General features: G+C 41.4%; 1 protein-coding gene across 1 annotated transcript in view; it reads left to right on the top strand.

The window, feature by feature from the left end:
* Positions 1–17,264, top strand: part of pdhx (pyruvate dehydrogenase complex component X) — a 42,365-nt gene that overhangs the window by 12,052 nt on the left and 13,049 nt on the right. Inside the window, exons 4-6 of the mRNA XM_071895110.2 lie at positions 5,185–5,393; positions 6,154–6,252; positions 16,069–16,234. Of these exons, the coding sequence (XP_071751211.2) occupies positions 5,185–5,393; positions 6,154–6,252; positions 16,069–16,234 (474 nt within the window). The remainder of the gene's footprint in view (positions 1–5,184; positions 5,394–6,153; positions 6,253–16,068; positions 16,235–17,264) is intronic.

The raw sequence follows: 17,264 nt of genomic DNA on the forward strand, positions 1-17,264 counted from the left end.
TGAAGACAATAACTTGTGTCAGCTCATGGCTAAGGATGACAGAGAGAGAGAGGGCTTTATTAAATGAGCCTATAAATACACTGGCCTCTAATTGGTATTTATTGAGATTCTAGCTTGCAGTTGGGAACATTACAGTGCTGCTTCTCTCTCTGACATCTCAGTGAGTTAGATGGTGAGTCAGAAAAATATCCAGTGTTAATTTTCTCGTTCACCACTCAAACTTTTAACAAGCAATTTGCATGATTTGCATGCTGCAAATAGTAACTTCGAAGAATGGAAATGCAATCGTCAGGAAGGAGAGTAAACTGTAGGCTTGGCTTTTTCTTATGCAGGAGAAACATATAATTGAATATCATATCAGCTATTCCTATTTTTTTCCAAGTAAAAAGAAGATGTAATGAATCCAGGGGCTGGACAAAACGCATAACAATTGATGAAAATCAACAATGTAACATGGAATTTGCCCACCTTTTGCCTTCAGAACAGCTGCAGTCCTGGATTGCTGTCATACAAATCCTGGATTGTCTGTAGAGCAGTAGTTTGAAAGATCATTTTTCTGTGTGCACAACTTCAACCTCACCCAGCTGTGGCAGTCAAAGGAAGTTATTGTCATTTGATATTGTTATTAGTTGTCTATTTATTAGTTTCCCCTTAAAATCTTGTTTTAAATATTTTATTAGACTGGCACTGCCAATTTGCTGATCAATTTTGTTTTGAATGGAAATAACAATTTAACTTGCATGTACTATTACCTTTCAGCTGCTGGTGAAAAATACATGGTTTGGTTGATTTAAAAAAAAATAAATAAAAAAAAATGCATTCTGAAACTAGTAATTACATGTTTGGTGTGCCATTGCCTAAATATAATTTCACCAGCTAAACAACTTAACAGTTGCCTAATTTGTGCCTAAATGTTGCGATGAGATGAGATGTTGTGATGAGGGGTGGCTGTGGCTCAGGAGGTAGAGCGGGTCGTCCACTAATCAGAAGGTCGGTGGTTCGATCCCGGCATGTCGAAGTGTCCTTGGGCAAGATACTGAACCCCAAATTGCTCCCGATGGTTGCGCTACCCTGCATGGTAGCTTGCCGCCATCGGTGTGTGAATGGGTGAATGTAGGCATATTGTAAAGCGCTTTGGATAAAAGCGCTATATAAATGCAGTCCTTTACCATTACCATGAGATGTATGGCTTGGTGAAAGCCCTCGCCAGGACACTGTAATCTGTAAACTCAATTGATGTACTTTCAGTGCGAATGCAGTGGTCTAGTCTGTTGTCTCCTTAACGACTCTGTGGACAAAGTTTATGACACATATATGCTCATAACACGCAGAATCCTGTTTGATGCTAACGCCAGACATTTGTATTTGTCAGTAGACAATTCCAGTCAAAAGTCGGTCCTCTTGCCTGGTTTGATGTGCTGTTGAAGTCATTCTGAAATTCCAGTGGCTCCATTTCCAAAGAAGCCTGGTCAGGGCAGAAAGCTTTCAGGCCGGAGGCCGCATCACTGATGTTCTCTTTGATCGACTGGAAAGGGTTGTTCAGAGACAAAAACACTGTCTTGAAAGCAAAAATGTTCTGAACTGACAGTCAGAATTTTCATTAAATTCACTGACTAATGTGACGCACCTGTCAGTGCATGTGCCTGCTAGTTCTGGCATTTGTGGGCTCTTGTTTGTCACATGGCATGGGATATGGGAAATGGGAATTTGTCTTCTTTGAGGTTACCACCTCTGAAAAATGCCAGCTTTACCTTTAAAGACATCAACAAGGACAATATTCTTATCCCTATTTTGTAATGTCCTTTGAATAACAAGGAATTCATCCTTTTTGTGTGCCCTTCTTGATCTGCTCCTGTTTTCCAAAAAGCCCTGAACGCAGTCCAAAAGATCCAGCAAGTGCTCAAGTACTCTCCCTCTTAAAAGTCATTGAGCAGTGTTGTGCAGAACAAGAACCTTGTATTGGGTGTTGTATTCCTGCAGTATAGCACAAAACTGGCAATCGTTGAGTGTGTGTGAATGAATTAAATTTGTAGTATGTGCCACAGCATCCATGTTCAATTGAATCACTGGACAGTTGCAAGGCTTTGATGCGTTTTACAATGTCAGATTTGTTGAGTGAACCTTCAAACATTACACCTGCAGCCTGCAAAAAACTCTCCTTTTATAATCTATCCTTTAGCAAAGGGATTCTTATGCATAGCTAGGGCACAAGCTATTCTGAAAGATGCCTCTGTGAATATCTCTGCTGTTTTGGTGCTTTTTGTTTTAGTTGTGTGCTGTGCACCCAAGCACTTTCACGTTCCAATAATTGTTTTTGTGCCCTCTTATGCATCTTCATATTCAGGATGCACGGGACTGTGGTGCTTCTTTGATTTATTCGACTTACCCCATCAGCATTGTTTACAGTGAAATATTCCTCCTCCGATTTACTCGGATAACAATATTTACTATATGCTGTCTTAGACTTTTTAGCAATTAGTGAGGTAGCTAATGGCAGGGCAAGCCTCATGTCAGCTGCAGTGATCATGATGCTTGCCTTCTCCTCTTCTGCTGATTCCATCGAGTTAGTCTCTGGTGCTGTTGGCTTATCCAGTGGAGATAGTTTAGGATTTTCGTGGCCACTGGGTTTCTTTTTGAGCAATAACTTGCCCTTTAGTCTAGTTGCCTCTGTTCCTTCTCTTTTAAAAGTTAGTGTAAACATACGTGTCTCGCTCAGAGTGAATGAGAACAGTGGTGTAGAATAAATGAAAAAAGGCCATATTTGCCATCAAACAATAGCCATACATAATTAGTTGACATGCGCTTGGCAGTGGGGATTTTGTCAGTAGCCGTTGTGTTAATTGTAAATTCTAATAGCCCACTTTAGTTATCTCCACTTATTATTTAAATTTGCATTTTATCTACATATTCATATTTTTGAATAGCTTTCGCGGGCACAACAGGTTTTTGTCATGGGCACAAAATGCACCTTTTTGTGTAATGGGATACCATTCTTCAAGAAGAAAAGCCTTCAGTTCTTTGAGGGTTGAAGGAGGTGGAAATCTACTTTGCATCGTAAATTTAGAGTTCAGCCTCTATCACTGGTTGACCCATTTTGTAAATTTGTCTTGGCCCATCTTTTTATTAGACCTACATCCTCATGTGGTTGTCTAAATTCACATCGATCTAGTATGCAGCAGTAATCTTGTATGGCCTTTGGCTTAGTTGATAGGGTATGAAAATGACTGTATGATCTGCCTTGTCCTTGGGACAACAGAATTAAATCAGGGTGACCAGAGGGTATGGTTCACTGCCATGTCACCACCCTCTGCCATTTTCTAAATCTGCCCACAACTAGACTAATCAACTGTTACTACTTCCTTGTGAAGTGTCGTTTCCTATGGCTGTTAGTAATCATCATGATTTATATATGTTTGTTTATATTTAGGATAAGCCTAATTGCTATTGCTACTGCATCACATCAGAATGAGCAAAGACATATGTATCTAGACAGGGTTGTTTGTATAAGCAGAATTGATGGATTGGTTTATATTATGTCCTCTACCCTTTCTTCCTAGATATGTATCTTACCCTGTGTGTGTAAATCTGATGTGTGTGTAATTTCATCTGCAGTGGGAGCAGAGTACTCCCCGTTTCTCTTTTCAGTCTCTCTACCATGTGGAAAAATCCCTTGGGGACTAGAGGGAGTGACTCTCTATGGAAATTTCCAGAAGTCCTGATTTCCCTGAGCGGCCCTTAGGCTCCACTCGCATCCATCACCTCCCACTGGGCAGGAGAGGTGCCATAGAGACAATAACCATGGAGGACAAGAAGGGAGACATAGGCTACACACACACACACACAACCTCCAGACTCTAGCCTTTGGAGAAAAGGTTAGGTAGTCACACAACAAACATGTCTGGTAGAGATTGAGTCCATGTTGGTCACGTCAGATTTGCTGGTTAAGGCATATACGTATCTACTTTTTGTCTGTGTCCAAACTGCCCAAAAGGCCCAGTGAAGCTATAAAATTGATTTCCTATATTTGCTATAGTCCATGGAGACTTCCCTGCTCTTTTTGGATCTCACCTTTGTTCCTTTGTCTCTGCATCCCTGCTACAGGACTATTTAGTCCTACAGTGAGCTGCAGTGAAACAGACTAAGTGTGGAGTTGCTGCTCTTTCTACCAGTGAGCGCAGGTGTTCATATATGCTGCTGTTCTTTCTGGTTAGGTGGAGATGATACATTTATTGGAGCGATGCTTTGATTTGCAAGCCCGCTGGAGTGGGGGTCGGTGGCAACCCCACATTCCTACTGATAGGTCTGTATCCAAACTACTGCCTTAAAACAGTACATTCAAACTGGACCATTGTATTTTGGCATTATACCTTGTTCTTTGATTTGGCTGATCATTAAAACATTGGAGCTGATGATTGAACTCAACAGCTCAGCAAGAATCTGATGGGTTTTTTTCTTCCTTTCCTTCTACCTCTCTCTCCTTGGATAGAGCTTCACCTTTGACAGCTCACTAAGTGGACACCTTTTGAAAATAGATGAAGTGCAGCAGCCCTGCCCTGTCTATTGTGCCTGGCCTTTCATTTAGAACTAATCAATATTGACTGAGGAACAACACCTAGCATAGCTTGAAGTGGGTAGAGGAAGACTTGCAATGGCTTTGGATCGCTACAGAACGAGAGAATGAATCAATGGTTGACAGCTGTGGAGAGTAGTAACACATCCGTTGCACTCCATTAAAGACTGTATGTTATGTTGTGTGGTTGGTCAAATCAGCAGAGGGAGCAAATGAAGTGAATGGAGGAGGCACTGTGACTGTCCAAGAGGTCCCAATGGAAGTAGCCTTAATGAATTGACTTTCAAAAGGTGTTCATCATTTCAAAGAACACTGTTCATGCCTTGAAGCATCGAAGCCGCCGAAATTCCCAAACAAAGAAGGAGAAGAAGAAGAAGAATGAACACTGTTGATTCACTCAAACATCACTTTCACCATTTCCCTCTTTTTATCTTCGGTTCTTTCTTCCCTTGGCCCTTCATTTGATTTTTCCTGTTTTCTTGCAAAGTGCTTCACAGGCACACAACAAAGGAAAAGATATTTCCTTTTTTCTAGTTTCACTTGCTCTTGTGAATGAACCAGGTTTGCTGATGTCCCCTCTCACTGTATATGTGCCTCTCTCATTCTCTCTACAGATGGAGGAGGGCAGTCGCAGCGTGCGACTGGGCACTCTCATTGCCCTCATGGTGGAGGAAGGGCAGGACTGGAAGCAGGTGGAGATCCCCCCTCCAGAAGCAGTAGCTCCCTCCCCAGCCTCACCTGCTGCCCATGCAGCAACTGTCCCAATTGAGGCCCCTGCCGCTCCTCCTCCACCACTTCCACCAAAACCAGCCACCTCAGGACCGTAAGTGTTGCCTCTCTTCTTTTCTTCCCCCCTCATTTTCAGTCATTAAAATTATAACTAGCTCTAGGGTAATCAACAATTAACAGCAGCCTTTGCTAGAACCTCTGGAGTGACAAGAGGGTTTTCAGATGAGGTAACTACAGCAACCACGCTGCTTTCTAATTGTCCAGTCAGGGCTTAGCCACCACCATCCCACACAATATGCTGAGTAAGATGCTCTTCCACTGTGCACATTTCAAAACATGTAAGATCCTGTCTAGCCCTGTTGACACAATAAACACTCTTGTCGAAAGCAAAGAAGCAGCCACAAAACAAAGCAGGGCCTATTTGATATGCCAACACATTTTACGCTGAGCCCATCCACATGTTCAGATTTAAACAATGGCTAGATGAAATTAACAGGGGCGAAAGGTGTGTTGCGCAGCAAGGGTGATTATTATGAGACAGAGATAGTGCGGGAATGGACTGTAATAAGGCACTCAGCCTCAACACCACTAATGGGCAAGTGCCACTTGTAGTCACTTTATTCAGTCTAAATTGAAAAAGCAAGAGCAATGATCAATAAGAGTTCACAGTTATAGATAATGTAATAGTCCTGAGGCAGACTTGGTGTAGTCATCATAACACTTTGATGGCTGTCTGATTTACATATGAGGTCAGAAAGATACTTTTGTGGTGGCCCATTTGAACATATGAGTACATTGAATTCAAACTGGAACTGCCATAAAATCTTTTTTCTCACTGCCTCTTGCTTGTCCAGGTTACGTCTCAGCCCAGCAGCAAGACACATCCTGGACACCCATGGTCTGGACCCCAAATTGGCCACACCCACTGGGCCAAGGGGACTTATCACCAAGGAGTGAGTATAGATGGATGGGTTGGCTTTAGGGGCTATTTGAAGGGTCCCACTGTGGTCACCCTAGTATCACAGTATCTCTGAGAGAAAGAGATGAAAATCGGGACAAGGCAGGGCAGAAACATGGAGTAGGCAGTGTGAATGAAAATTGAAATGTGGGAGAGAGTAGGTATGTGAAAGAGTGTGACTGAGAAGTGGTTAAGATTTCAGGTGCTTTAATCCTGTTATATGGGTGCATTCACACCACAAAAACCTGTGAAGCCACACACACACACACACACACACACACACAGACACAGCTCTAATGGCTACCTGCTGTCAGCAGGGACCTGATGGAACGCTCTTGTTACTCATCTCACACCCTGCTGGGGAATCTCATTAAGCCACTGCTGTCGCCATGACAACCCAGTCTCCAGGACCCACTGGTGACCATAGAAACGAAGACCATATGTTGTCGATGTGTGAGAGAGTGAAAAGGAAAGTATATGAGGAGATATAAACCAAACCTTGTTAAGAAAACACACCCAAAAATTACAGAAATTCACAGACAGATGGTGAAGGTGCTACTTCTCTCTCATGAGCAGGCTTATGTTTAAAGAGAAGTTTTTTTTATCAAAAAGTAGCTGATTGTGGAAAATCAGAGGGAGACTTCGCTGGTGGCCCAGAGACTCATTGTTGACCATGTCAGGTCTGCGGGGGGTTCAACCAAGGTGCAGATCACCAAAGAGCTTTCGATTTGATCGTAGCTGCAGGAGCAAGGCAAAAGTACCTCAGCTACCTAGATGACGAGAAGAGGGTTAAGGAGAAGGAAAGCATTGACCTCAATAGAAAGGTCATCACAGATGATGCTTAATGAACGGAAAAGGAAAAGGGCCAGAATACAGAGTGATATCAGTGCACTGCAGATGTCAGCTATGCTAACAAAACTGAATCCACTGGTAAACTGACCTTCAATGCCAAATCCAACACTCCAGCACTGCCATAGAAAAGAATGCATCACTTCAAGAGCTTGAAAAGCAGACAGATGATAACCTTGCAGAAATAAAATGCTAAGCTGCCATGTGACTGTTCATGTAAGTGGTTGTGAAAAATGAATGCAAGGACACTACAGTTTTGTTGCACCTTGGTTATCAGTCATTGTTCATCTCATCTCTACATTCTGTTTGTTCTCTTCATCTCTCCCTATCTGTCTCTCTTTGTGAAAGTGTCAATTTGAAAAGTCATACATAAGGTGAAAGCATTTGTTTAAAATTTTACTGATACATTTATGTAGTGAATGTAAATTCAATAAATGTAGTTTCATTTGGAAATGTAAAGATACAGGGAATCAATCTTATGCATGTGTGTCTCAGGCATTTGTTTGTCCCAACACACATCTATTTGAAATACTGGGTTTTCAAACTATATTTGCAGTCATGTTTATCAGTGGCACTTATGAAGTACTACTTTTGGTCATGGAAATTAGTTTCAAAGTTATGGAGATGTTGTGGAAAAGTCATTGAAAACCATTGGTGAAAAAGTGTATGAACCCTGACAGGGTTCTAAACTTGATGCCCACCAGCATACTTTCAATCACATTCTAACTGCTCACTGCCACTTAGCAAGCAACCTAGCTATTAGCTCAAAAGGTTTAAAACAGGAAGGTTAATACTGAAAACAGGTACTTTCAAGAGGTGTGAGACTAAGGACTTACAGAGGACAAAGAAAAACCCATGTGTCTCACTTGCCAAGAGACCTTTCTAAATTCAAAGATGTGCCATTCCGTACAGTGTGCTGGCCAAGCCGTGGAAAAAGCACTATGCAGATTCTGTGAGACGTGCAAAGAAATTTCCAATTTTATGGCCAGAAAGGGGACAGACGTTACCAAGCTTGAGGATGAAAGCTGGTTGTGTGACTTGGCTCTTCTGGTTTTGTGACTTGGCTATTCTCTTCGGAGCAGCTCAGTGCCCTGAATGCGAAACTGCAGGAACAATAACGGACGATCACAAGTATGCATGATGCCGTCAAAGCCTTCCGATAAAACAATTGTATAAAATATAATGTCCAACATAATATTAAAATAAATATCCAATCTTTATCATCTGAACCTTGTTCTAATGACCCAGCCTCACTAATAAGTGACATGTTGGGATGTTTTTGGAAACTAAGCCCCTTGAGAGAATTTGTTAACATATCCTTAGCGTCTTCAAGGGAGACCAGAATAACCAGAATTTCCCTGCCTTTGTCCTCTAGCACATCAGATAAGACTGAGACTAGGGAAGTGGTACCCCTCCCATTCCACCCTGTGCCCTTCTGAGGCCCTACATAGAGGGCATGGATAACACTGTGGTCGCGTAACCCATGAGATCACAGGATGTTGCATAATACACAGAAAGGATTGAAAGGAAGTGGGTACAGGGAGATGCATTCCTATCATTTTCTCCCTCTCTACCCGTCTCTTTTTCTCCCCATCAGTATCACACATATAAATAGCAAGGATAGCTAACAGGCAAAGCTAACACAGTGATGACTGAGTGTTTTGATGAGTGTACCTCGCTGTGGGTCACGCCTCTAGGGTCTGTCTGTCTTTATTTTCCTACAGGCAAGGTGATTCATATGTAAGGAATTTATGATATGTATGAAGGACACTAACTTATTGAAACATGGCATATCATATGGCCTATAGTTACCCCTCATCAATATGTCTGTTTCTTGGTGTCGAGGCATCTTGACTAATATGAAGAGATGCTCTTTGGTGCTGGGTGACAGTTTTGACATCAAAAGCTCCTCTCTCCATTATTTTGTCCCACTGTATAGCAATTTAGTAAAAACATTGTGTGTGACTCACATAAACTCACAAAAAGAGGCGAGGAAGCTCTCTTCTCCTCTTTTTGTGAGTTTATGTGTGGGGGTTGGCCCAAAAGAGTAGAGGTTAGAGGCTAGAGGTTATTTTCCATGACATGTTTGACAAACACAGGTATTCATTAACAATGACAGGTATGCTCAATGCCTGGCTTTTCTTCTTCTACCCTCCTCTGAAACAAGCATGGCATGTGCAGAAACCCATACCTGTGTACATGCAGCATGAGGGCAGTGCTGTATCACAAACTTCAACTTAATCACTTAATCAGAGTGAACAAAGAACCTAGAGTAAGGCCATATGTATGCCACAGGCTAGAGGAATGTGTCAATATTGTCCTTGGCAACATCATTGCCTTACATCAGTTATCATGTCACAACATGTTGCTATATAAGTTTACATGAGATTTAGATGTTTAAAGGATAGGGAAGAAAGGAACTGTTACAGAACAGAAACAAAGTAAGTCTGCCCTGGAGGGACATGTGTTTAAGCCAACCATATTGCCATATTGTCTCCCTACAATAGGGTTATTAGACTCTGTTAACTCTTCTGTTGTTAACATCAAGAGCCTTTCAAAACCACATCTCCTTGCTGCAAGGGTTTCACTGAGATGCTGTACTATGTGCCAGCTAGCTGGAGGGCAGAGCAGTGATTTGGACCCATATTGTTTTTATGGTAATGGGTGGGCTAGAAATGAAAACATTTTCACGTATGGAAGGAAGTCTTGTGGTAAATCCTAGATTAAAGAGGTATTATGTGGTTTATTTTAGATGTACTTAAACGTTAATTAATTCAATTCAACTAAATGGTATTATAAAATCAACAAACATACAACACAGTGTACCTTTCTACTGTTCTTATTTAAAGCCATAATTGGTTGATTGAACCTGTCATTTGCAAAAAAAAAGACAGGTGTAAATATGCAAGAGACCCACACCACGTTAACATTGTAGAGTGTTCTCTTTTAGGGTTGTATTATGTAAAGTAAAAATAAAATACCAAATCATGTGCATGTTATTCTTCAAGCAGATTGCATATAATATATAATCTGAACTTTGAACTTGATGAAGTTCAATCGTATCTTTTTTTTCCATGTGAGTAAAAGAAAGCTTAATGCAGACCAATGCACTGGAGCACTTTTCATAACTACAGCTCCCTCTCTCCCATCCTAGCCTGTCCTAGATGGCAGTGTAGAGTCTGGGATAGCAGACCGAGAGTGTATTCATGTGTGTCTGTGTGCGTTTGGTACTTGGTTTTATTGTGTGAGTGTGTGCATGAGGCAATGTGTGTGTGCACACAGCGCCTCACTCCCTTTTTAATATTCCAGTCACCACCTCCCAGTCTTTCAGAGGCTCCTTTGCCTTGGCTGTCAGTAGGAGTGTAAATGGTCGGTGTGAAAAGCACATGCCTCCTGTGAGAATAGATCAGCCAGCCAGCTGCACAAAAGCTATCTATGGTGTCATCGCCAAGTGGCTGCTCTAGACTGCTGCTGACTTAACTCGCTGATCTCCCTCTCATTTGATGTCAGAAACACTTTGTATGTTTAAAGGGAATTTATTGGGGATGCTATTCCTTACACATTGTTACTAAAGAATATGACAAATTTTGATTGAATGACCAAGCATTTTGAATTCCCTTTTCAAATCTCCCTCTCTCTCATTTTCTATAGAGCTACATTCAGTTATGAGATTGTCAGTGAATCAATTGAAATCTTGTCTAATCTCATATTCTCTTTTTGTTCATTTGGATTGCTTGCCCTGCCCTCTTTTTGCTGGAGTAGGAGCAACAGGCATGCAAATTAACATTCACAACTAACCTCTCAGTTGAAAACAGAAAACAAGGGTTGAGGAGCCATGGCAGGTACACTCACTGTCACTGTTTTTCTTTTCATTGTTAATTTGGCTACCCATGCAAAGTGGACAAGGCCTATGCAGGGACATGTACCATCCTGTGTTTGTTTTACCTGGTGCAACAGCCCCATGGTGCCTACCTATGACCTATGGTGATCTATAATGATTAAATATTCAATGTTTTCTCTCATGTTAGCTGGGGGAATTCCAAATGGCCGCAATCCCTCCACAAACAATTACTCCTAACAAAGAGAGAAAGGGAGGAAACAAGTGTGCGAGAGGAAAAAAAAAAATACAGCTCGCAAAGGGACAAGGAGAAAAGAGCCGTGGGGCCCAGACTTCTCCCGTCTGCATGGTGAGGTCAGGGGCAGCTGGTCCAGACAAAAGACTCGATGCATGTGGGTAGGAGGGCCCCAGTGCACTGAACTGGAACCAGAGAGCTCAGAGGAGGCACACCTGATACCTGCCCCCCCCACCCCCACCACCACCACTTTCCCTGCAAAGCACAAAATTAACGGCTGCAAAAAAACTAGGGCAGACCCCTCAGTCTGTCATGATTCCCCTCCCCCATCGCCGTTCTATTATCCCTCTCTATCAATACTCAGTACTGCACTCTGCGGTATCCTGCCCCAAATGATATCATCACTTCCTCTGTTGCCTTCAGAGTTAACAGCAGCAGACGTTGTAGCAAAATGATATGTGGGGAAAAGTAGTAAACTATTAATTGTGGCATGGAATAGACCTAATATAGAGAAATGTGTCCTATCATGGCTAACAACAGGGTAATGCACCAATCGATGTCATTCCAGTGGGAGTGTAATGATCATCATTTCTTTCTGTAAACTTGAGGTGGAGCAGATTCCTCGAGTGATCTATGGAATGATCTGTTTGATAAGTGGGGAATTCACCCACATCAACGACGTCAGCGTGCCTTTGAACAGAAGCGCTACGCCAGGTGTCTGACAAACCACCTGAACTACGATCAAGGGACATTTGGTGAAACTAATGATTGCATTCAGGTTTTTATTTTCGTTTTCCATCCGTCTGTGATGGCTGGTCCTCAGACTGATCAAGATAATGATTTTGAGGTTCATGTATGGGTCTTGTTGATGTTATTTCTGACTCCTAGGTTGCACTTTTTACTTACTCTGCATCTCCTGACTGTGGGCCCGATCCAGATCTTGACTTAAGTGCCGTGCAGATTTGCTTAAGGGCACATACACATTATTTTGCTTTTGGCTTTTTTTTTTTCTTTTTTTGTGGTAGAAAAGGTGCTGCCTCATCCACATTTTGTGCTGATAATTTGAAAAAGTGAGTCATGCAATGCGTATTTTTTTTCTATTATAACCAGCTGCCAAAATGTGCAAACGGTACTTATGTCCAAATCTCAAACACTCAAAACAACTCCTGCAACGCAGCCAATGTGCTCCATGCTGACTCAATTACAATTACAATTTCCCATTTGGCAGGTGCTTTTATCCAGCGACGTACACATGAGATTTTAATACAACACAAGCAAGGATCTAGTCAGGAGACTCTTTATGATTAGAGTAACAATTACTACAATTACTAACTTTTCTATCGGGACTGTCTCCATTTCCATGTGGTTGTTGTCATAAACTCTCAGCTTCCTTCCCCACCTCTTCTTTGTTGTGATTGGTCAGCTCACAAAAAAGCGGTCATGTCATTGTGGTCTCCTCTAAAAAGTTGAGCTGTTCTCAAATACAGAGACCACTCTATCTCTAAAAAGACACCAGTCGCAGGCAGTTTGAAAAAAGCAGAATAGTGTGAATGCACCCCAAGTCAGTCTTAGTCCATGGACCACTTAGTCCCGTGGACCACATGTGCAGCTGTAACCCTGGAGTTGCACATGAGCATACACAACCTCCTGCAAGATGCACACTTGAGGAACATGTAAATCACGGCATCTCCACCTTCACATTATAATAATCGTTCTGACTCTGACCTAAGTCCATTGGTGTTTGCTTTTCCTTACGCAACCAAAACCCTGCAGTATGTCTAGTGCTCCCATGGGTCCTGATGTAAAACAAAATCCGGGTATGAAAAAACACCAAAGACATCACATATGATTTGAACTGTTGAGTCACAACATTTGAAGTAACATTAAAATGAAATAAATGTTTAAGAAAATAACCATAACAATCTCAGTACACTAAATGTTTAATTGAATGCTTGGAATGTGCTTTTACACATAGACTGTTCATCTCACACACAAGTTGGTTGAATTTTTAAGGAAGCATCAAGATACAGCACTCCTGGAGCAAAGAAATACTTTAAATGTGCTGAGATTAACAGATGCCCTGTGCATCCAGTGTTTGCGCATGGATAGGGCTTGGATCACTGATGTGTGCTGTCTTTTGAGCGATGATTTGCAGAGCCAGATCACATGGCTGAATCCCTCCCGTATCACTCCAAGTAACATGCACTCTTTCCATCCTGGCGTCAGGTGCTGCTGTGTCAGCCAGACAGAGTGTCCAGGGATGTTATGGGAAATCTCAGGCCTCTGTCTCCTGCTGCCTGGCACAACTCTTCATCGTAATGATGAACCAAAGAATATTTATATCTATATACTGTACACATGTGATCATCAGGTCACCGAGTGCATAAGAACAGATTTATAGCAATAGGAAAACAACATTCCATGAGCATTTAATTGCTATTTGATGTGATGCAGACATGAAATGTTTACACAAAGTTGAAATGCAACAAATACTGCAATTGGAGAGTGGCTTGTTGGTGAATTGAGTAGAAAGCAGTTATCATAGAGAAACTCATTATGTAAAACTTACTTTTGACATAGAAAAAAAAATCTTTCTTCTTGATTTCTTATAGGCAAAAAAATTGAAACTAGTGAAAATAATTTCACATTTTGTAACGTATCTTTTATTTTGTTTTTATCCAATTTATGTCCCAAGGGCACGTTGCCAATTCAATCTTTGTGCTCTGTCGTCCGAACAAAAAACTAATTAAAGGTGAACCTTATTTAAAGGCAGTGCCTCAGGAGAAAGATATGAAAAGGAAAGAATTCCATGGGCCAATGTTTCCACCATACCAATTTGGAAGGACAATGAAGCCAAGGTTTTGAATAAACTTGTGTGCAAGGGAAGGCATGTCCCAAATCCTCATTGCATTACATTACATTAAATCGTGCAAGTCTGAATAGGAACAGCTCAAACGTGTGGATCTTAACAGTGTAAGTCTGGCCCTGTGTTCATTTGATTCCTGCCCATCAATGTGAACACCCAGCTCACCATTTATCCTGATCCTGGTCTCCTTGTGGGGGGTATTTGTTTGTGACAAGTGGCAAGTGATTCTCATGACACTCCTCCACTGGGGCACAGAGGATAACCGAGAGTTACCTCTGTCTCCTAGTCATATAGATACACACACACACACACACACACACACACACACACACACTCACACACTCTTAGACACACACACACACACCTGTCCAAGCCTGATGATTGCTGCTGAATAAAAGTGTTATGCCGTGACACACAGATCAGAAAAATTTGACGTACTACACGGTGTCAGACCCCTCGTTAGCCAAAAAAGAGACGTTAATGTGATTCCAGCTTTCCACTCAGCAGTGCCACTCTGCTCACGTAAGAGAATAGTGGTGTAGCTGAGAGTATATTCACATATAGGCTGTATTCCAACTTTCCCCAGACAGACTTCTAATGAACAGTTTGATGTATGCCACTTATTTTATACACTTACCCTTTATTAACAATTTGCATCAGCAGAATGTAAACACATAGAGAAAACAATATAAATTGTACCAAAGTGAGTGTAAAAAATCATGTTTATTTGCATAGTGTGACAGCATTTCATGATGTGAAGAGAAGTGTTAGCTATAACAGTAGTAAGTTAAGTCAACACACCGAGAGTTGCTGGGTTAAAGTATATGAATGGCCCAATTGCTGGGTTCACTGGTTTTGATGCTGCTCATTTTGCTGCTGTTTTTGCTGGGTTATTTAACGTGGCGGAAATATTGAGCCTGTGATGGGACAGGGATGGATGCATTGTGTGTCATCAGAAATTGAAAATGGAAATAGCTTTACAAACAATGGTGCTGAAAAATTGCCAGTGACTCGTCCAGCCAGTTTACACATGTGCAGTTCAACATGGGCCCCAACGAAATGGACAGAAAAAGGGTGACTCCAAACCACAAAACCTATTCCTTTAAAAAACATACAAGCACATACATGCTCACACTTACATAATTCAACAGCATGCAAAACCATCCAGCCTGTCTCCACTCTCCAGAGGTTGGAGGCTCTCCAGAGGAATTTGTGACCTCACCAGAGCGTCTCCTGGTTTGACTCAGGAGCTCAAATATCCCAAACCATCAAAAGCTTTATTCTGAATTATATATTGTTTTTCCTGAAAAGATTTCAGCTTGAATTAGGTTGCTCTCTCCGGAAGAGGTTAAAAATTCAACTCAAATGTTTGTGATGGAACATTAGATCTGATAAATCGAACAGCAGCAGCTTATCCATGTGTAATATTTGCTTGAGTTCTGCGGCCAATGTTCCTGTGTGTTTACTTTTGAAGCATGTTCGGTAGTACCGAATGCCATAGTGGTTTAGGTATATTTAGAGAAAAAAAAATAGCATGGTACATATCAATGGGCCCAGTCACAAGCTGAAGTCCAGAGTTAGTCCTGTTTACTCTAGGATAAAAAGTACATTATGTATGCTTTCCTTAGACTTACAACAACACAGACTACAAGTGAAGCCTATACACAGTCATTTCTGTTCTCACTGTCATCACTCATGCAGCTGTGTTAACACAAAGAGGGCAGTTCGATTTTTGTCTTATGTAGATAAGGACATGTGCCTGCGGAAATGGGTGTATGCATCTGAGATTGTGGTAGGCACAGGTGTCAAGGGAGTGGCTTGGTGTTACGGCTTCAAAGGGGCATGTACACTCCTCAAGTCAACCCTCTTTGAGTCATAGTCATATAGCCCCATAGTCATGAGTATGGTGCTGCTGGAGATTTAGTCTCACATTAAACATTATTGTTACCTCCTTAATGTCCCCTACTAATGTCCCCTCCCCCTACTAATATATATATATATATATGTTTTTTCACTTTTGCAGAGATGCGCTGAACCTTATGAAGATATCCCCTGCACCCAAAGCAGCCCCAGCTATGGCTGCCCCAGCTGCCCCAAGTCCTGTCCCCACCCCGGCAGCTGTCCCACCACCCCCAGGCAGCAGACCCAACATACCGCCACTCTCTGTACCAGGGAAGCCAGGAGCACCGGTGAGCAAACAACACAGACACACATATAACACGTTGTCCATCTTGAAGTCAAGTGCTGGGTTTGACATAATGTCTGCTGTCAGAGCAGACATTATAGATACAGTCAAATTCATAGATGGATCCATAGATACAGTCAAATTCATCATCATCTCGAAGAATAATGTCAGGGCCAGCGGTAGGGTTGAGTGGTTTTAACTCTTCAAGCCTCATTGGTTTGTGAGGAGATGGATAGAGATTGATTTTATTTTATTTGGATCTCTTTTAGCCTATTGGCTAATCTTCCAAGAGTCCACATTAAAAACATTTAAGCATACAATAATTCATATTATACAACACATAATTATTGACACACATATATCATATACATACATGCATGACACATATAACCTACATACATTGACACTTATCCCGTATGGACCTACATATATACACATATTAATCTACATGTGTTCACTCTACAAACCTACTGACAGTGCAATACAATAGTGTGATGATAACTACATTTAAATCTTGAAATCTTGCAATCAACAATCCAACCGCCGTACTGTTCTTGAGTGAGTTATTGTAATGAATTCCATAATTTAACAGTTCTGAAAATAAAAGTCCGTCTTCCCATTTCAGTTTTTATTTTTGGTAGTACATAATGATTTTTATCTCTTATTCTTATGTTAACTTGATGTTTATCACGTACTAATAGCAGTTTGTCCTTAATACTAACTGGCTTTTTAAACTTTTGAATTTTTGAAATTAGTACTATAGAATGTTGTCTCACATGCTCTACTACTGTGGGCCATCCCATTGTAATATGTAGTTCACTCACTCCTTTTTCAAACCCACACCTTAAGACCATTCTTGCTGCCTTGTTAAGTGTGATCTGCAGTCTCCTCATATCTCTCTGAGCTGCATTGCCCCACACTGCACAGCAATAATTAATGTGACTATAGATTAGACTATGAGATATTACCTTTAGAATGTCTTTAGATAAAAACTTTGCAATTCGTCCAACCATTCCTGCCATTTTCATCACTCT

Source organism: Centroberyx gerrardi, chromosome 4, assembly GCF_048128805.1.
Source record: "Centroberyx gerrardi isolate f3 chromosome 4, fCenGer3.hap1.cur.20231027, whole genome shotgun sequence".
In the NCBI taxonomy this organism is placed as follows: Eukaryota; Metazoa; Chordata; class Actinopteri; order Beryciformes; family Berycidae; genus Centroberyx; species Centroberyx gerrardi.